The 22,470-nt window shown below is 43.6% G+C and overlaps 1 protein-coding gene across 2 annotated transcripts in view; it reads right to left on the bottom strand.

Annotated features, from left to right (window-relative positions):
• Nucleotides 1–22,470, bottom strand: part of CFAP54 (cilia and flagella associated protein 54) — a 341,833-nt gene that overhangs the window by 273,309 nt on the left and 46,054 nt on the right. For both annotated transcript variants that reach the window (XM_083182295.1, XM_083182296.1), the window contains exons 11-15: nt 22,048–22,160; nt 9,526–9,691; nt 5,982–6,064; nt 3,563–3,700; nt 1,574–1,724 (exon numbers count right to left, since the gene is read on the bottom strand). In XM_083182295.1, coding sequence (XP_083038421.1) covers nt 1,574–1,724; nt 3,563–3,700; nt 5,982–6,064; nt 9,526–9,691; nt 22,048–22,160 — 651 coding nt within the window. The remainder of the gene's footprint in view (nt 1–1,573; nt 1,725–3,562; nt 3,701–5,981; nt 6,065–9,525; nt 9,692–22,047; nt 22,161–22,470) is intronic.

Raw genomic sequence — 22,470 nt, 5'->3', positions numbered from 1 at the left:
CCTGAATCTCTGACGACGATAAGGAATCAAGAAAAACAACCATACAATGTTTTCTTCTGGATTATTCTCCTTGATGTATCTCACGAATATTTACTGTTTTGGAGAAGTGCTACATTTCTTTGTGTATTATATGATTTTCTGATGTATGGCCACCTTGAATCTGACTGTTAACCATTCGGTAAAAGTCATGGGCTGGGAATTTTCTCTGCCCAAAAATGTTAAGAAAGGTACTGTCTTTCAAGATGACAATCCTCTATGCCACAGAGCAAAAGTAATTAAGGACTGGTTAGCATTGTGTAACGTCAAGCTGCTGAATTGGCTTAGACAGTCCCCTGATCACAACCCAATCTTGCATAAGATTGACTATGAAATCTTACAAAGATGCCCCCACACAAAAAAGGGAACTAATTGAAGCTATTATCGCCACCAGGGATCAAACCATTTATCCCGCTCTTCTAAAGAACTTTGCTTTGCCAATGTCTAAGCACTGTGTGTCTGTGCTCAGGTCTAAGGGCTGGCCAACCAATTTCTAATTACTGTTGAGACATCCCTTCAGCTTTCCAACATATGCTGAGGAAATTAATTCTAAACTGACAGAAAAAAAAGATATTTCTGAGATTATGTTTCACTGAAAATTAAATCATGGCTTTTTATACTATTCTCACTGTTAAGTAAAAATCACGATACCCAGCAGTCATAAAAAATAAGAAAGTCACAACAGAATATAAACCAAGGTATATAGGGCCTGATTCAGCCATGTTCACTGGGTTGCATACCGTCACAGCATAGCGAACAGGTCAGAACCGCCCGCCGCCCCGCCATACAGAATGTTTTCATATGGGGGCAGTGTGTGTGTGTGACTTCTGTGGGAGCAGTGTGTGCATGAGGCTATGGAACAGAGGGGTAGATGTATGAAGCAGTGATAAAGTGGCTGGTAATTTATCACCCGCCAATCAGCTCCTGACTGTTAAGTTACAGGCTGGGTTTAAAACATTTAAGAGCCGATTGGCAGGTGATAAAGTACCAGGCACCTTATCACTTCTCCTCCCTTATCACTGCTTCATGCATCTACCAGAGTGTGTGTGTGTCTGACTATGGGGCAGCGTGAGTGTGGTGGTGAGGTGCCCTGCCTATTTTGTCAAACCTGATCTCCACAATCTCTGCTGCTAACATTTCTACAATATATCACTTTGGGGGGTATTCAATCTTCTGGTCACGGCAGACGAGCTTGCTCGCCTGCCGTGACCCAGTCCCGTTCTCGGTCAGCTAGGCCGAGAACATGCAGGCGGGATTCAATGTCCCGCCTGCAGCGGGATGAGAAGGGGGCGTGGCCGCGAGTTGCTGCAGCCGGCAGCTCGTCACTTCCCGGCTGTTCTCGGCAGAACGAGCCCGACAGCTAGAGCTGTCGGGCTCGTTCTGCTAGGAAACCCTGTTCAATGCTGTCGGGGAAGACAGCATTGAATAGGGCCCGTCGAGCATCTCCCCCGCGGGAGACGCTCGACGGCGATTGAATATCCCCCTTAAAGTTGCTTGTTACTTTTTCTTTAAAGCCCTTATCTTAATATATATTTACCTGTTTTGTTTCCGGTCTTAATGACAGCATCAGCCATACTTTCAGCAATCCCGGCTAATTTTAATGCAGCATCTCCCAGTATTGCAGCATCTGTATCTGTGATATTTGATTGCTGCATCACTTCATAGATGAGGCAAAGAATGTAGATCCACTAGAGGGAATAAAGAAAAGGTGTATAAACCGGTTATAACTGTTATCCTCTTCAGACGATTTCTCAATAAGCACGTCTTGCTTCTTTACACATTAAGCAATTTCCAGATCCTAACATACAGAAATATGGGCAAAGCAGGTTTATACACATTTCTGTTACATTTGGGGAGCTGTAATGGGGAGACGGCCTTTATGGAGGAATTTCAGAGTAATTGCAGGCTATGTAGAGTTTGACTTATGGGAAATGCATTGGGACCTGTTACTGTGATATCTCTGGGACCCCTCATCATCACAAACACACATAATATATATTAGTTAGGAGTGTTGAGATCCTGGTCGTACCTCCCATTGGTGTATGTTGGGTAGAACTTTGACTCAGGGACCCTGTTTTGGGCCTTCCACTGGATGTATTTGGATGAAAACTTTAATAAAGTATAATAAATGACTGAAATAACCATAAATTAATGAGGTAAAATAACTGACAGAAATGGGAAGATAAAAATATTGCCTACTCAAAACCCTTGGAATAGCAACATTGATAACATGAATAGCTTATATAAAGCCAATTTAATGAGGAGAGTGAATGAGACTGAGTTATAAATAAAGGTCATCTATCAGCTAAGTATAGGACTGGTAGAAGATTTCACTGGGAAATGGAATATTTACACTGAGGACTACACACTGAGGGGTAGATGTATGAAGCAGTGATAATGAAGGAGAAGTTATGATGTGCCTGGTACTTTATCACCTGCCTATCAGCTCTGACTGTTAAGTTATAGGCTGGTTTTAAGAAGGCACTTTACTTAATATGTAAATGTTATTAAATAAATTGATTTAACTTTGAAAGCCTTATTATATACCCCAAATCTACTGTGCAACATACTGCAGTACGATGCTGTCAAGTAGATAAGTACAACACTTGGGGCCAGATGTATCAAGCTTCAAAAGTGATAAAATAGAGAGTGATAAACAGCCAGCCAATCAGCTCCTACCTGTTATTTTTCAAACCCAACCTGTAACATGGCAGGTAGGAGCTGATTGGCTGGCTGTTTATCACTCTCCATTTTATCACATTTGAAGCTTGATACATCTGGCCCTGTATCTGAAGGAAGCTTTTTTTTGTTTAGTAACACAATTTGGACTGTGTATGGCAAAGGTTACCAAACTTTTGGGAATCCCGGCACTCTAGATTAGTGGTTCTCAACCTCGGTCCTCAAGTACACCAACAGTGCATGTTTTCCAGGTCTCCACACAGAAGAGCAAGTGAAATAATTAGCTCCACCTGTGGATCTTTTAAAATGTGTCAGTGAGTAATGAGTGCACCTGTGCACCTGCCGGGTGATCTGGAAAATGTGTTCTGTTGGAGGTCCCTGAGGACCGAGGTTGGAAACCCCTGCCATAGAGTAACCTTTGCCTACCAGACATTATTAGATACAGTTGTGCTTCTCATTATTAACATTCTCCTCTTCCCAGATTATAGTAACTTGGTGCCTAGGCTGGAATGGCAGTAGTATATTTTACGGATCCTGATTCCTACAGGCAACATTTGATATTGGCAGCTCCATAGCAGGGAATAACCCAATGCAGGGTTTTTATATTAAAGCCAATTAAAGAAGGTTTCAATCAGTAGATGACTTTAATTTACAGACACTGCGCCTGATCCGTCCCCGTTCTGATGCTGCAAAGTATTTAAAGCTGCTCTGCAAAGCTCCTGCCCAAATCAAAGTACAGTGCACAATAGAAGTGGAGAGCCACTTATGAGCCAATTATGAAGAAGGAAGGTTAAATAAAAAGAAATCTTTTAAATACAAGCTGAATAGAATAATGACATAGACATACCTTGCTACTTATTTCACATTTTTGTATGAATTTTGACCCATCCACGGCAAATGTATGGATTCGTTGCATTCCAGTTTTGCATTTTTGCCATAGAAATAAGACAACATCAATGACAAGATCTCTATCCGGCTGAACCTCCTAGAAAAACATAAATAAATAAAAAATAAAGATTCACCAAATAATTATAAATTAACCAAAATTTATTGTGCAAGATTTTTGACTAATCGTTTACAATGTTACCATAATGACGATCCAATGGGGGCTGGATTTGGCCACATCGTTTCATGTCATGTAGACATGATAAATGATGTGGCATTCTCCCCCCCTCCCCCACCCCTTTGCAGGAGGTTTCAAAACTCATATTCCAATGAAGTAGCGGCCGCCCTTTGATATGAATGAGAGTTTTGGTAGCGACGGGCAGGAGATTATAAATAAATCAAGCACCACTAATCTGATCATTTACTCAATCGTTCTATGTGTGGCCATGTTTAGGGGTGTTCTGGATTTCAAGGGAAATTGGATAGATATCGAATTAGATCCGATATCTATCCATGTACGGGCACCTTACCTCAAAAATAATTTAGCTGCTTCAATAGAAATCATGTAGCATTCTGAAAATCGATTTGAAAAGGTTTTTTTGCTAACCACTAAACTGTTACCAGTAATAATAATTTTTCTGAGTGATTTTCTCCAAAAGGATTCAAGGTGCTGTACAGACTTAGAGACATACCATTTAACGGCAGATTTAAACATAAATCCCACCTGCCATTCCCTGTTATCATCTCTAAATGGTCCCTTATTGTCAATCAGATAAAAATCACAGAGCGATCATGAGTGCAAAAGCACCTTGGGCCTGATTCTAGTTCATTCGCAAAAGCCAATTTGCTCTCCAATGGACAGATGTAACATGTGCAGAGAGAGTTAGATATGGGTGTTATTTTGTCTATGTGCTGGGTAAATATTGGCTGCTTTATTTTTACACTGCAATATAGATATCAGTTTGAAGTACAAACTCCACCCAAATCTAACTCTCTCTACACATGTTACATCTGCACCCCTCCCCTGCAGTGCACATGGTTTTGTCCATTAGAGAGAGATTTAGCTTTTGCGAGTGAACCAGAATCAGGCCCCTTGACACATGTGGTGTGTGATTGCTGCACATGCGCAGTCTAGTTGCACACTGAAGTGGACATCTGCGCTTGTGTACAAACATGAATTAAACCCAATGTCTGGTTGAGAGGACACATAATGGGGGAGAACACTAGGCAAAATAAATGATTTTTGAAAAATCATCCAAACCATGCATTGTTCATGCTGCACAACAGGAAGCAATACGTACGTGTGCAAGATAACGAAGACAACCAATACATCCAATACATGGAAATACAAGGGTAAAACGAAAAACAACTAATAGGATACTCATTGTATAAATAGTTCCACATGATGTTGTGGCTGCCCTTAAAAGTACCAGGTGACGGAGACGCTTAGGGCATACCTCCCAACATTGTTGGCAGTGGAAGAGGGACACAAGCGCACCCTAAATTAGGGGCGGTGGTCAAGTTAGGGGGTGTGACCTATGTTTTTAGCGCTCATGCAAGGCCACACACCCCATTTTGGCCACTATTGCTAAGCAGAGCAGCCAGTAGCAGGGGAAACTCCCACCTGTCAACCCCCCCCCCCCCCCCCCCCCTCCACCTTGGGACACACCCAGACGGGACGTGGGACAGTTGGGAAGTAAGTTAGGGGACTCAATTCAGATTACAGTGGGCAGCATGAGCAACTCATAGAAATGTAAATATTATAATAAACTGAAAAAAAAAATCATTGCATAATGGAAGAAAGTATACTGGTAAGTAAGTATAGTGTATTTGTCCTTTGTGCATGCCAGTTACGTAATAATAAAGTTCTTCAATGTTTTATGTCTTTTAGTAAACCATGAGTACTGAACCAAAAGCCTTATGTCCCCTCACAATAGCAGGGGAATGGCCATCCCCTGTTACAGTACATTGAGCAGTCCCTGGGACTGATTCTTATGCAGACCTAGACAAAGCTTGTCAAGTTTCACTGAATTCTTGTCAGTGTTATTGGCTGTTTGCAGTGACGCATAGTATAATGGATTATCTATCACTCACAGCTATCAATCATTTCTCATTTACATTTCAGATTCTTTTTGTGAAACACAAAATGAGTGTCTATTATTATTTTGTGGAAGTCCTCATGTACATATCATTGTGACTGACAAGAGCCAAATAGATATGTAAAAAGTTTGAGGTACAGTGTGTTGTGTTAGTACTGGATGCTTAATTTCTTTAAAAAAAATAAAACATATCTAAGATGCCTTAATTAGTATGTGCATTACTGCCCTCCATAGTGTTAATGCATAGTAAAACAGCCATAATAATTGTCCTTTGTAAAATACCTGTAAAGAGTTGCACACGCAGGAAAACAGCATCTCTGCCAATGCTCTGTTATCATCTGGAGACTTGCTATCTACAGAGTCACCTGCACAACAAACAGGAAAATAACACATCAAACAATACATGAATTGTTGGATGCATTGAGTAGTAATAATAGTAATGTATACATCTAAGCTGGGTACACAATAGAGTGTTTGGCGTTAGTTCTGGCATTTGAAGGAATGCCAATCAGCTCAAACAATGAGTACACACTGATATGACTTTGATGAAGAACGGAATGGTCATGTGACTCATGTCCCGTTCTTCATTAGCATACTACAGGTTAATAATATAATCTGAGTTGGAATAGCCAGCCCATGACATCAGTTCAGTCTTTGAGATCTAGGACATCCTTCCTAAAGCTCCGTACACACACAGCGATTGGTCGCTGACAGGGCCGGTGCAAGGTTTGTCAGCACCCTAGGCAAATATTCTGCAAGCCGCCCCCCCCCCCTCCTTCAAACAACACATATATATATATATATATATATATATATATATATATATATATATATACATACACACACACACACACATACACACAGTATATACACAGAAATATGCAGTGTATAGTGTATACTGTATGTGATTTATAGATGTGGCCATCTTTAGGCAGCCAACACCTCTGAGGCACTAGAAAGGTGCAGCTGCTGAAGAAAAAAACTTTTGCAGGGGCCCTCCTTGACCAAAACATATCCCACCTTCAACACATAGCTTCCCGGGACATCACCGTTGCCACCAGCAACCCTCCCATTCCTGAACACTGCCACTATAGACACTACTGATAGCACACACCACGTTCCTACTAATGCCTCCGCAGACATCTCTACCAGCACCCCCTTCCCCCAAACACTGCTCTTGCCAATAGCACCCCCGTCTGTCGGCGGTGCTGTCTGCGGTGATGTGCACTTGTCCAGGCAGGGGTGCTATTGGTAGGAGCGGTGTTTAGTACAGCGTAACTAATCATTTGGATTCCCCCAGGCAAAAAGTTTCTGTCAAACATCGTTATGCCCATTACAGAATGTTACACACCTTAATGTCCGTAACACAATATGCCACACATAGTATATTGCACCATTGCACATTATACCACACTCCACAATGCCAATTACACATTACAGTATGTCACACATGGTAATGCCCAGTATATAGGGCCTGGTGTTCATTATGCCGACGCTGGCATTCTGACTGCTGTCAGAACACTGTTAATAATACAAGAAGGGGAGGTTGGACCTGTGGATGGAGAAATAACAGGAGAGGGTAACCAGGTAACCCATGTGGGGGCATTAGAGGGCAACGCAGTGTGTGTGTAGGGGGGTATGGAGCTGTTAGGAGACAAAACATATAATGGTAGCCAGTGGGGGAGATTGGAGCTGTGAGGGGGGAGAGAGAGAGAATGAGGGGGGTAGCCTGTGGTAAGGGGGGTTGGAGCTGTGAAGGGGAGGCAGGAGAGGGTAGCCTGTGTAGGGGATGGGGGGGGGGGGAGAGTTGCTGGTTCCACAAATGGGGGGGAGGGGGTGGTTTGGAGATTTGAGGGGAGAGAGAGCATGAGGGGGTAACCTGTGGGGGGCTGTGTGGGGGAGGGGGGGCGTGGGTGCCATGAATGGGGAGGTTTAGAGCTGTAAGGGGAGAGAGAACATGAGGGGGGTAGACTGTGTGGGGGAGGGGGGGTCGCGGGTGCCGCGAATGGGGGGAGGGGGGATTGAAGTTGTGAGGAGAGAGAGAGCATGAGGGGGTAGCTTGTGTGGGGGAGGGGGGGTCGCGGGTGCCGCGAATGGGGGGAGGGGGGGTCGCGGGTGCCGCGAATGAGGGGAGGGGGGGTTGAGGTTTTGAGGAGAGAGAGAGCATGAGGGGGTAGCTTGTGTGGGGGAGGGGGGGTCGCGGGTGCCGCGAATGGGGGGAGGGGGGGTCGCGGGTGCCGCGAATGGGTGGAGGGGGGCCCCATCATAGGAATAGGCAGGATCAAGGATGTATGTTAGATTAGGGCGGGGGGGAGTTGCTGCCAGGGCCTGGTGGCTGAATATCAGCCAGGGATGGGTGCAGCAAGTTTAAAACGGGCAGGCTAGAGCAGGGGAGGGAGGGCACGAATCACTCACCGAGTAGCTGAGTGCTAGAAGTTGACAGCTGCAGCTTCGCTTCCTTCCTCCTGCTCTCCTCTGCGTAGCTAGCTTTCCTGCTGCTGGTCTGCTGCTCCACCTGCAGCTCACTACCGCCCTCCAGTGGCCGGCGCCCTAGGCAAATGCCTAAACCTGCCTAGTGGTGGCGCCGGCCCTGGTCGCTGAGTGATATATCGCTCAACAGAGACCAGCGATGGTCGCTGATAAAAACAAGACACTCTACCGGGGGAAGCCGCTGATCGCAGGGGCAGCGATCACTTCAGGGCTGGTTGCGGGAGCTCGCTCCTAGCGACCGCCGCCCTGTACACACGGAAATATGGTCACTCAGCGACCATCTCCCCAGTGATTCATGCTGAAATCGCCCCGCGTGTACAGGGCTTAATACACCTGGGTTTGGTTTTTTATTTTTTGAAACACAAGCAAAGTCCCATGTGTGAGATCCAGTGATCGGTATGGCCAATATGTCTGAAAGTAGCAGCTGATGTTTGATAACAATTGTAGCTCTATCCAAAGGAATTGTATTGTGCAACTAGAATACTCATTTCTCTTTTTGCATTAAATGAATATAACATCCTCTGACGTACCCTTTGTCTAAATGACTGTGAACCTAGGAACTACCTTGATGTGCTTAATATAGGTCAGTGTCATTAATATATTTCAATAGAATACTGTATATGCATAATGTACCCAATAGATCTTTTATTTAAAAAAAAAAAAAAAACATTTTATATTCAGTATTTTGTGTTAGCTGGATATAAATTTGGAGAGCTATATAATACAATGTTTGTTTGTTTTTGTTTTTTTATACGCAGCATCCAATATCCAATATAGAGTTAGAGTGTGTACTGATTATAGATAGTGTTTAATGTGTTAGGACGCATAATCAGAAGAAATTCGGTGCATATTTTAGAATGTAGGGTTATCCCCTCAGCAGAGAGAGCCTTAATCAGTTTGACTAGACGCTTACACCATGCTTTAATGAGGCAACTTCAGCTTACTACTCTTGACTTTTTACCTTAAAATAATTGTTTAATTTGTATAGTAAAATAGAATTTTACAAAGGGCTAAAATATCATGCTAAATATTCAAAAGGGAATACATTAGGTAAGTTGGAAGTCTGGTTGAACTTTATTTTGTTTCCTTTATAAGGGTGACATCTGGTGGGAAATAATGCTACTACAGCAATGTGCTTCCCTAAGCAGAGCAAACACAACAAAGAAATGCAAGCATTCAATATACATGAAATTGCGTTATAGGAACGGTATCATTTGGCACATGAACATAGGTAAATGGGTATCATTTGGCACATGAACATAGGTACATCCCAGTAAGGGCTCACACAGTAGGATGCTAAATAAAATAATAGGGGGGAGTACCATACTTCACCCACCTTGAAGCCCAATGATTCCCAGATAGTCAGGAATCTGAGCTATGTTGTTACTCTCTTCCTTAGCCTCAATACCATGATTATGTTTTTTCCCTGACAACAAAGGTTCAGCAGCAAGTAGGATCCTAAGAGCCATTTCTTCTTTCTTCCATTTTGTGCTATCCTGGGCCTAAGATATAAACATGGTTACTGCATATATACAAAATATAATATCATATTGCGGTACTTGTTTCCTAGCATGGCGCCCACGATATTAAGTTGTATGGTATCTCATCGCATCGCATGCGGGCATATGGCATGCGATGCGATTTTAAATTGTATAAGCCCCTATACTATTTTTAATTGTATAAGCACCCTAATGGGTGCTTAAAATGTTAAATGCACCCCCACGCCACCCCCAGTATTGACGTTAACCCGAAGCGTAGCGAGCCCGCATGGGGCGGCGGTTACGTGTCCTCCGACCTTTTCATACCCCCACTATCCACGTCGGCGTGGAGATGATTTTACACAGTGTGGGGAGCGCAGCGAGCCACCGAGCCCGAAGCGTGGCGAGCACAGCGAGCCCTGCAAGGGGACGCGCATTACTTCACATGTATCCCACGTCCTCTCACGGGGCTCGCTGCACTCGCCACGCTTTGGGCTCGGTGGCTCGCCACACTATATAAAATCAACTCCACGCCAACGTGGATAGTGGGGGTATGAAAAGGTCGGAGGACACGTAACCGCCGCCCCTCGCGGGCTCGCTGCGCTCGCCACGCTTCGGGTTGGCGTTGATAGTACCGATGGCGTGGGGGTGCTTTTAACATTGAAAACACCCATTAGGGTGCTTATACAATTTAAAATCGTATACCATTGTATATGCCATACAATGGCATACAATTCGATGGTATACAATTTAAAATTGTATAACATCGGCTAACATCGCATCGCATACCATCGTATACCTTATAGTATGCGAAGCGATGGGCGCCGTGCTAGGAAACAAGTACCCATATTGCTTTTGCTTTTAAGTGTGTAGAGCAGTGATTTTCAACCTTTTCACCTTGCGGCACACTAAATAAGATTTTAAAATTGCCAAGGCATACCATGAGATCCCCACAGGGCAAAACACATTGGCCCCCACAGGAAAAAAACAAACCTATTGGCCCCCATATAAAAAAAACAATCCCACTGGTCCCCACAGGTAACATAAATAAAATACATTGGCCCTTTACATGAAATGAAGAGACCAGTAAATAACAGTTGAACTGGTGGTGACTGTAAACTGGTTTGGGCATCTCTAGATCTGGAGGCACACTTGAGAACAGCTCAAGGCACACTAGTGTGCCACGGCACAGTGGTTGAAAAACACTGGTGTAGAGTATCGAGGGTGAGAAGACATGTAGCAAATGTGACCAGCTTACTATATGGAAAATAAATAAGAATATATAGTATAACGCTCCAAGAATACACAATTAAATGCAAAAGTAAATGGATAAATATGCTATGTATTTGTAACAATAGTGTGCAGCAGAGCTCACAATGTATTGTTAACAATAGTTACCCCAACTCTGCCATTACAGTCCAGGTTTTAAAGGTCGTAAAAAAAATGGGAGCACTAATGCATCATAGACACTATAAGCATAATATAAAAATGTTTAATACAAATAACATCTCCACACAGAGCACAGAGACAGAGGGTTTATTCAATGCTGCCTGCTCACTGTCACAGCTCGCAGCGTCACTATTCAACTGACCCCCCCTGCTTACGTTGATTTCCCCTCACTCTGTTTTTGGAGCGAGGGGGAATTGGCGTATGTGACCGCTAAAACTGCGAGACTCGCGGCTAAATGCAGCGGACTCCCTGCGTTAGCCACAAGCACCGCTGATTGGGGGAATCCTCGCCGTCCTCTGACAGCGAGGATTCCCCCGGAACGTTGAATAGGATAAGCAGCCGGCGCGGGGGTTAAACAGTGAGGATTGCTTGTTTTCTGCGATCTCCGCCGTTTAAACCCTCGCCGGCCGCATTGAATACGGGTCTTTGTATCAGCTCATTTTGCTCATAGCAGACTCTGTCTGGGAATCACGAGCTCTGAACGCTATCCCCTGCATGGTATTCTCAGCAACACATCTAGTACCCAGAGTGCCAGGCGTGTTGGAGACTGATGGGACTTTTGTGACAGGAGTCTCTGAAGAAGATCAGAGCGGTATTTATCCACCAGAGCCTGAGTTTTAGTCACCCAGTCCTCAGATTTATCTTTAGTCAAGACAGGTTTACACTTTTTTTCAAAATCTTTCAATTCCGTTCTTACTTTCTTCAATTCTACCCCGACTTCTTCAATTACCAAAATAAGTAAATCTGCTGAACATTTATTCAGTATTCCGCACCATTTTATGCAGAAGGCCGCATTTTTGCGACCAATGGTCGGAGCATTGGTGACCCTAAACCCCCTCGGTATGCGCTTTTTCCTATAATACTCGGACAAAAATTGTCCGTGGAGGATTAAATCCACTTCACGTTTGCGCAACCGAGTGAGTTTATAATGTAGGTCCAAAGCAGTTTCAGCTGGCAATTTATCAAATTCAATCTGGTCAAACAACACTCTGTCTGCCTCATCATCTGTTAGGCTGACAAATGCACTCTCAGCTTCACATAAAGCATTATCATCCAAGAAGCCTTCTAATTGGGACATCCTCTATAGAGCACTCACTGTGTCGGGTAGCCAATAACATAAGCGCCTGGTATATGCTATTAAAACCAACAACCTTTCTTGTGGCTGCAAAAAACACTCATGAAGTTTAAAGAGAATGTATTATAACTATACACCAAAAAATGGAAAAAATAGCCACTTAATTCTCCACAACTTGTTCACAATTCAAAATTATTCCAGGGGTGCCAATCCAGAAAAATCCTCGCAGATCCCTCTTTATACCTCCATCCGTCTTGGATAGCACTCTCCACCTTTAAGCACACCAGCCGGGGTGTCAGTCCAGAAGCCCTAATCCAATAGGTGCTTCATATAATATGGCAAACAGTTCAAGAACAGACGCACTCACCGGTCTTCTTTTTCTCTGCACTTTTAATCAACGTGAATAATTCAGCAAAACATGACAGTGGGTATGGTCAACGTTTCGGTCCCTCCAAGACCTTTGTCAAGACCTCTTCTCCTGTCTCCATCAGCGTGCAACCATGTAATCAAAACACCTGCCTTATATGCCAGCAACAGGACACACCCCCTATTCAATCAGGAAGTGATCCAAAATATACTTATTCATCAAGCAACACCATCGACATTAATCATGCCCTTATATATTACTCCCAGCTACTATCAGTAAATTTCAGTAGATCAGGGGTGACCGCCTGTGCCCCCCGCAATCACCTTACCTCAATCCATCAAACAGCGCTGGCGTGCGTGTCACCGGGGTGCGGGTCACTGACAGGAAGTATTCCACTCCGTCACTACCGCCGCGTCTCCCCAGGACTGTGCAGCTGCGGCGTGCGCTCCACTTGCCGCGCTGCGTCTCACAGGCAGGAAGTAACTCACTTCCGCCTTACTCCACACAGCCAGCTCTGCGTTCCAGCTCATCCTATGCGTGTCAATGATTTTTAAGGTGGCAAAAAGCATCAAGTATGCGCCCGCTTACTGGGCATCAAATCACCATATTTCATATGCTTATAGGAAATGCTAATATTCTTCTATTATTAAAATGCATATTAAACGCGGAAGTTAATATAGGATTACTATTGGAACGCATATATGCATTTCACACAGGCGATCTGTCCCTCTTATTTAAACGGTGCCCAAACTCACAAAAAATAATCCCTTGCTGGCATAGCGGGCAGATATTTCATTACCATAAAACAACAATACAGACATGTACACACAATAAAAACAGTTACTTATTTTTTGTATTTTTTAGAAAACTATATAATTAAAATCTGATAATAAATCAGACATAACCAGGCGCTATGGTACACTACCCTCTATTTAGTAATGGTCAAAAAATTGATAAAAAAAAAAACTCACAAAAAAACACTAAGTGAGTTATACTCATTAAGCCCTCTCGGGGCAATAGTGTCCAAGTTTTGTATCCACTTAGCCTCTTTTCGCAACAGTAGAAGTCCCCGGTCACCCCCTCTCTCCAGTGGGGGGACCCAATCAATAATCATGTAAGTCATTGCGGCAACTTGATGTTTCATTTTTAGAAAATGGGCTGCAACAGGTTTATCAGTGGCAGACGTTGCATATGCCAATCTTATAGAGGACCTATGCTGGTTCATCCTCTCACGAAATGTTCTGATAGTTTTGCCCACGTAAGTAAGGCCACATGGGCATTTCAGGATGTAGACCACATGGTCCATTGTACAAACTAGATGATGCTGTATGGGAATCTTACGCCCAGAGTGCGGGTGACAGAACGAGCTTCCAGTCAGCAGTGCTCTACATGTCGTACATTTTAGACACCTAAAGCACCCCATCTTTTTCTTCAACCACCCTCCTTTGCCTGAGGTAGGTCTCATATCGGGCCGGAATAATATATCCTTCAAATTCCTCCCTCTTTTCGCCCCTATCAATGGGGGTGCGTTGGAGATTGTTCTGAAGGCTGGGTCTGTTCTTAAAATTGGCCAATTCTTTCTGATGGCTTTATTGACCTTTTTAAACCCACTGTCACACTTGACCACCAGTGTCATCCTTTCAACAGGTTCCTCCTGTCTCACAGCTGCTGCTTGTTCTGCGAAGAGCTTTCTTGCTTTCTGCATACTTCGCTCAATGTCAGCATTTTTGTATCCGTGGGCCCTGAATCGCTCAGTACATTCTCTCATCTGTACCTCGGCCTGTTGTTTATCAGAGTTGTTTCTGAGTACGCGTAAATATTGTGAGACAGGTAAGTTGGATTTTAACCTGTCGGGGTGGTGGCTAGTCGCCCATAAAAGTGCATTCCTGTCTGTAGGCTTCCTGAATAATGTATATTCCAGGTGGGAGTGTTTTTTAGTGACAGAGACGTCCAAAAAGTCCACAGTGAACTCATCCACATGTGCTGTGAATCTAATCGGGCTCTCCAATGCATTTAATTCCTGGACCATCATCAAAAAGGAGTCCTTGGTACCCCTCCATATGACAAACAAGTCGTCAATAAATCTCTTGTAGTGTACTATGTTATTGGCATACCTACACAAAATGTGAGTCTCCTCATACTCAGCCATGAAAAGGTTCGCAAACCCCGGCGCCAGGTTCGACCCCATGGCTGTCCCGGAGATTTGCATAAAGTGTTCACCCTGATATTGAAAGTGATTCAGAGTCAACACCTTATGTATCAGATCACATATGAATTCAATTGGAGGGCCATTATACGGTCCCCGTACCAGTGCATTACGCACTGCTTGTATCCCACTCGCGTGGGGGATTACCGTATAAAGAGAGGATACATCTAGCGTAGCCAGTATGCAGTCCTCAGAGAGACCCTCCACTCCTTGTAGACCCCTCAGGAAGTCCCCAGTATCTCTGATGTAACTGGACACCGTTTGTACACAAGGTTGTAGGTAAAAATCAACATATTGAGCCAAAGGCTGCAATATGGACCCACATGCAGTGATAATGGGCCTCCCTGGGGGGTCTACAAGGGTCTTATGGATCTTCGGGAGTGTATACAACAAGGGGCATCTAGGATGCTCCACTGACAAAAATCCACATATTTGTTCGTCAATCCACCCCTTACTTAGTGCCGTCCTCAAACAGAGGTCAACTTCCTTCTTGATGCGGGGCATAGGACTGAACTCGATTTTCACATAAGTGCCAGTGTCACCAAGTTGCCTTCTGATCTCTTTGTCATAAGCCACAAAATCCTGCAAAACAATTGCCCCCCCTTGTCTGCGCTTCTTATGACAACAGAGGTGTCATTTTTCAATTCCTGTAAAGCCTGCCTTTCCACCACTGTAAGGTTATCGAACACCCTGTGATCTCTCACATCACACTTGGTGTCCAGATCCACCTTACGTAGGAAGGTCTTCAGGCTAGCGCTAGACGAAGGGGGGTCAAAAGTGCTGGGTTTTTTAAAGCTAGACAAACCACCTGCTGTATACACATTCTCTTTTTCCGAAAAAAATTCTTTCAGGCGTAATTTTCTCCCCATTTTGTATTGGTTAATCTTCCACTCCATTTTGTCAAATTTACACGTAGGTATAAATTTTAAACCTTTCTCCAGTAGAGATTCCTCAGCCTGTGTCAATTTACGTTTGGAAAGGTTAAAAATTAATTGTTCTATCTTATCCCCCTTCCTCTTCCTCCTGAGCCTCCCCCTCCGTGGGTGCGGTCTCTGTTTCCTCTTCTTATCCCAATTTTGGGTCTCACATCCGGGCCTAAAAAAGACCCTGTGGCTGAGTCCTGTCCGGAGGGAGGTAGGCTACCTGAGGTGTCAGAATCGGGGGAGGAGTTAGAGTATTGGTACCGTGACCCCTGTCCCCTTTGGAAATTTCGCCCCCTTGATCTATATTTATTGGTCTGTCCTTCTCCACTCAACCACCTATACACAGTATGATGTTTGTAATCACCTTCTACCGTCTCCCACTTCTTGCGTTTAAAGACAAGAAGATCAGAGCGGTATTTATCCACCAGAGCCTGAGTTTTAGTCACCCAGTCCTCAGATTTATCTTTAGTCAAGACAGGTTTACACTTTTTTTCAAAATCTTTCAATTCCGTTCTTACTTTCTTCAATTCTACCCCGACTTCTTCAATTACCAAAATAAGTAAATCTGCTGAACATTTATTCAGTATTCCGCACCATTTTATGCAGAAGGCCGCATTTTTGCGACCAATGGTCGGAGCATTGGTGACCCTAAACCCCCTCGGTATGCGCTTTTTCCTATAATACTCGGACAAAAATTGTCCGTGGAGGATTAAATCCACTTCACGTTTGCGCAACCGAGTGAGTTTATAATGTAGGTCCAAAGCAGTCTCAGCTGGCAATTTATCAAATTCAATCTGGTCAAACAACACTCTGTCTGCCTCATCATCTGTTAGGCTGACAAATGCACTCTCAGCTTCACATAAAGCATTATCATCCAAGAAGCCTTCTAATTGGGACATCCTCTATAGAGCACTCACTGTGTCGGGTAGCCAATAACATAAGCGCCTGGTATATGCTATTAAAACCAACAACCTTTCTTGTGGCTGCAAAAAACACTCATGAAGTTTAAAGAGAATGTATTATAACTATACACCAAAAAATGGAAAAAATAGCCACTTAATTCTCCACAACTTGTTCACAATTCAAAATTATTCCAGGGGTGCCAATCCAGAAAAATCCTCGCAGATCCCTCTTTATACCTCCATCCGTCTTGGATAGCACTCTCCACCTTTAAGCACACCAGCCGGGGTGTCAGTCCAGAAGCCCTAATCCAATAGGTGCTTCATATAATATGGCAAACAGTTCAAGAACAGACGCACTCACCGGTCTTCTTTTTCTCTGCACTTTTAATCAACGTGAATAATTCAGCAAAACATGACAGTGGTTATGGTCAACGTTTCGGTCCCTCCAAGACCTTTGTCAAGACCCCTTCTCCTGTCTCCATCAGCGTGCAACCATGTAATCAAAACACCTGCCTTATATGCCAGCAACAGGACACACCCCCTATTCAATCAGGAAGTGATCCAAAATATACTTATTCATCAAGCAACACCATCGACATTAATCATGCCCTTATATATTACTCCCAGCTACTATCAGTAAATTTCAGTAGATCAGGGGTGACCGCCTGTGCCCCCCGCAATCACCTTACCTCAATCCATCAAACAGCGCTGGCGTGCGTGTCACCGGGGTGCGGGTCACTGACAGGAAGTATTCCACTCCGTCACTACCGCCGCGTCTCCCCAGGACTGTGCAGCTGCGGCGTGCGCTCCACTTGCCGCGCTGCGTCTCACAGGCAGGAAGTAACTCACTTCCGCCTTACTCCACACAGCCAGCTCTGCGTTCCAGCTCATCCTATGCGTGTCAATGATTTTTAAGGTGGCAAAAAGCATCAAGTATGCGCCCGCTTACTGGGCATCAAATCACCATATTTCATATGCTTATAGGAAATGCTAATATTCTTCTATTATTAAAATGCATATTAAACGCGGAAGTTAATATAGGATTACTATTGGAACGCATATATGCGTTTCACACAGGCGATCTGTCCCTCTGATTTAAACGGTGCCCAAACTCACAAAAAATAATCCCTTGCTGGCATAGCGGGCAGATATTTCATTACCATAAAACAACAATACAGACATGTACACACAATAAAAACAGTTACTTATTTTTTGTATTTTTTAGAAAACTATATAATTAAAATCTGATAATAAATCAGACATAACCAGGCGCTATGGTACACTACCCTCTATTTAGTAATGGTCAAAAAATTGATAAAAAAAAAACTCACAAAAAAACACTAAGGCCCTTATTCTGATTGATGCGGACTTTACCGCGTTCTTACGGATTGCGTCTTTACGGCGTCTGCGCATGCGTAGAGAACGCAACGCGCATGTGCCACGCCTTGACTCGGTACCAGTTCGGACAAAGACCGTCCAGAACTGTTCACCGCTATCATTCGGGAAATAGGGGCGTATTATGGGCGTCATGCGGAATGACACATGGGCGTAGTTTCAAAGTGGGCAAAACGGGGCGGAAACATGGGCGGACACGGGGGAGTACACTTATGTTGGGGGGCGTACATTCGGAAACCACTCCGAATGCACGCGATCAAAAAGGGCAGAAATGTGCGGTGTCCACAAGTGTACTATTGCTTTGCGGACACCACTCGTTCATGCGGTATGCGAACGTACGCCTAATGACTACAACCATTAACACCTGAACCCAATAGAATCTACTCCTTTACTCATTACTCACTAATAGGCCGCTTGTCAGTGCTTTAATTGAAACCATTGCTGCTTCAAGGAAACCTTAGTAATCCCCCACATATGCTGTACTTGTCCCACACTTAAAAACTGCTAACAATGGACATGACTGAATATTAATACTATCAATACACATGTGTATTCGACATGTACTCATGAAACCACACATTTTGGGTAAAGTAAACACATTTATTTATATTCATGTCACACTCAATGCCAGTGTGATGCAAAGACCATAAAATAATACATACAAACAATAAACAACATGGCAGGAATGCTGCAAAATAAATAATAATACAAAACATATATAATTGCACACAGATGGACTCCAGCACCTCCTATGTGCCACTGCACATGCAGCCAGTGGGAAATGAGGAGGCTGCTGGCCCTTCTACAGCAGGGCAAGCTGCACCTGAGCATTCAACAGCAGGGCACCCTACACCTGGCCCTTCTGCAGCAGGCCAACCTGCAGCTGGCTCATATGCACCATCAGCAGAATCATTTGGAACACAACCGGGGACTTCACAAGATAGTACCATGGCCATCACTTCAAGTACAGCTGACAGTAATGGCAGGCAAAAGAGGGCAACAGGGAAACCAACCACTAAGGACATATGAAGCAAGGGCTCATCTGGTTACCCTGAGCACGTGATTGGACACAAGAAGCTGACACACACAGCACAATGGAAGATTTGGGAACACATAACGGCGGAGATTAATGCAGCCACAAGTTCATTTCCGACCACGTTTGGCCTTGGTAGGCTCCTTGGCCTGTGCAGCAGCTCTTCGGGGACGGCCAGATGCTGGGGCAGGTGGAGCAGATGATGTGGAGGGGTTGGCTGGTCTACCCCTCCTGCCAGCAGGGAGTGTTTCCGGTGGTAATGCACCAGAAACGGATGACATTAGGACCCTGTTGCTGGTAATCAGCTCCACCATTACACAGGGTGTAATACAAAGCATTGCACTTACATTGCTGTAAGGGTTAATGTGTGCAATGCATGTGTTAGGCATGCTTGTAAGGATATATTGGAATCTAATTGATTCCAATTCCAAATAAGCAGTTTTTTATGAGGATAGGTAATTGAATAAGTGGGTCATGTGATGTATTGCAGAAGATACTTCATAGTGGGTTGTTTGGCGTAAATCCTCCGCTTACGTGCGGTAGCACCGCTTGGCTCCCGTTCGGATGCGGTATTCCCGAGCATACTCTGTAATACTCTGTAATACCGTGCCGAATCGGAGTGTTTCTCCCGCACACGCATGATTTGTATGTCGTCCGTAAACACGCCCTGTTCTTAAAGAGTGAGTCCGTCCGAATGCGGAGGACACGTGGGCGTTTCTACGGACGATGGCCGCATGCGGCAAAACACCGTGGCGTGCGGACCGCTCCGTAAGAATGCGGGAATAAGTGAGTTATACTCATTAAGCCCTCTCGGGGCAATAGTGTCCAAGTTTTGTATCCACTTAGCCTCTTTTCGCAACAGTAGAAGTCAATTTTTTGACCATTACTAAATAGAGGGTAGTGTACCATAGCGCCTGGTTATGTCTGATTTATTATCAGATTTTAATTATATAGTTTTCTAAAAAATACAAAAAATAAGTAACTGTTTTTATTGTGTGTACATGTCTGTATTGTTGTTTTATGGTAATGAAATATCTGCCCGCTATGCCAGCAAGGGATTATTTTTTGTGAGTTTGGGCACCGTTTAAATCAGAGGGACAGATCGCCTGTGTTAAACGCATATATGCGTTCCAATAGTAATCCTATATTAACTTCCGCGTTTAATATGCATTTTAATAATAGAAGAATATTAGCATTTCCTATAAGCATATGAAATATGGTGATTTGATGCCCAGTAAGCGGGCGCATACTTGATGCTTTTTGCCACCTTAAAAATCATTGACACGCATAGGATGAGCTGGAACGCAGAGCTGGCTGTGTGGAGTAAGGCGGAAGTGAGTTACTTCCTGCCTGTGAGACGCAGCGCGGCAAGTGGAGCGCACGCCGCAGCTGCACAGTCCTGGGGAGACGCGGCGGTAGTGACGGAGTGGAATACTTCCGGTCAGTGACCCGCACCCCGGTGACACGCACGCCAGCGCTGTTTGATGGATTGAGGTAAGGTGATTGCGGGGGGCACAGGTGGTCACCCCTGATCTACTGAAATTTACTGATAGTAGCTGGGAGTAATATATAAGGGCATGATTAATGTCGATGGTGTTGCTTGATGAATAAGTATATTTTGGATCACTTCCTGATTGAATAGGGGGTGTGTCCTGTTTCTGGCATATAAGGCAGGTGTTTTGATTACATGGTTGCACGCTGATGGAGACAGGAGAAGGGGTCTTGACAAAGGTCTTGGAGGGACCGAAACGTTGACCATACCCACTGTCATGTTTTGCTGAATTATTCACGTTGATTAAAAGTGCAGAGAAAAAGAAGACCGGTGAGTGCGTCTGTTCTTGAACTGTTTGCCATATATATATATATATATATATATATATATATATATATATATATATATATATACACACACACACATTAGTAGTATTGACATTTTATGTGATTGTAATTTGTCAATTTTGTGTACTTGCTTATTATTAGCTGTTATTAGTATTAAACACTATTATATTACATTTTCTATGATGCATTGGTAGCGCTACCATTTCCATTTTTGTCACATTTATAATTGTGTGGAGGTTTAGCACTCCTCCATTTGGGGGAGCAGCAGCCAATACTTCATTATTTCATCTTTATTATTTATACAGGTTTTAAGAATGTCCATTCTTTAGTCAAATGGTTAAATCACATTGACATGGGGGAGGGGGGGGGGTATGCAGATCCGGATTCCAACTGTCAGATCGTCCCGACAGACAGAATCTGGCACATTTTTCGTTCCCTCGACAGGAACGCTACAGTCTGTATTCAATGTACAGGCTGTCGGAAAGTACATAAATTGTTGAAAACGGACGCGGATTGTCGAGAAATGGCCATTTTGGCTACTTGTTTTAAAGCCGGATCTGTTTTGTTGGAACCTGCCTTCAATGCTGTCAATAACGGCAGCATTGAATAGGTGATGGCCGTTTTTTCTGCTAGTGGAAATAGTGACCGGGTCTGAATAGCCCCCACAGTATCTAATTAAGTCACCTGTGCACAAGCATGGATATCCACAAAGCCTGGACTGTAAAGGTGGACATTGGTAAACTGGTCTATAGAGTTTAAAACATTGGATCAACAGTAGATTTCCCATAAATACATTATTCATTTATAAATACAGTATAACTAATACATTCTAAAAGTAGTTATTAAAACAATAAAAGAATGATAACTAAGGATCGTGCTGATTGGCCTATTTTCCCCTGTGGAGGTCCATTTCTCTCTGATGCTTTCCACAAGGGCTGAATTATAACAAGAAGCATATAGATCTATTTCAGTCGGAGGTCAGTTTTGTACATGAATGCATTGAAATAGGGTTTATTGATCCTAACGCTTCGGCTAGTTATGTCACATGTGTATCATGTGTGGTTGGTACCAGAGGGAAACAGCACTCACATGGGGAAATACCCCAGCATGAGCAGAGCAATTAATGGTACAAGTGTCCGATATGCATTTTATGATCAAAAATAAATAGCCGGTCATATTTCAAGTTATTACCTTTAGAAAGGCATATAATGGGGCTATAAGAGCATCAAACACATCCCAGTTCTCATAGCTAAACGCCAGTTTAGAAAACTTCACAGCAGCTTCTGCAGATACACCATTGTTTTCTGAAACAGAAAAAAATATATATAAAAAAGGGAAAAAACTATGTACAAAATACACAGACAGCACAATTGCATTTCAAGACTTTGTTATTAATATATCATCAGTCACAGTATGAATTGTACGTGGCAGTGGGAACATTTAAACTAGTTTTAAACAACGTAATGCCGCCTTTGGCTGTGTCTGGCATCTTGTGAATCTCCTAGGATGCTTGGTGAACATTTGTTTTTGAATGATTTATTTCTTGCCTATTGCAGTATATTTCTCTTACTGCACACAATTAAATCATCAGTTATGTTATACCCCTTTCCCACT

This window comes from Crinia signifera, chromosome 4 (assembly GCF_055691185.1).
Source record: "Crinia signifera chromosome 4, ASM5569118v1, whole genome shotgun sequence".
Lineage (NCBI taxonomy): Eukaryota > Metazoa > Chordata > Amphibia > Anura > Myobatrachidae > Crinia > Crinia signifera.
This window is presented reverse-complemented; position numbering and strand designations above follow the sequence as displayed.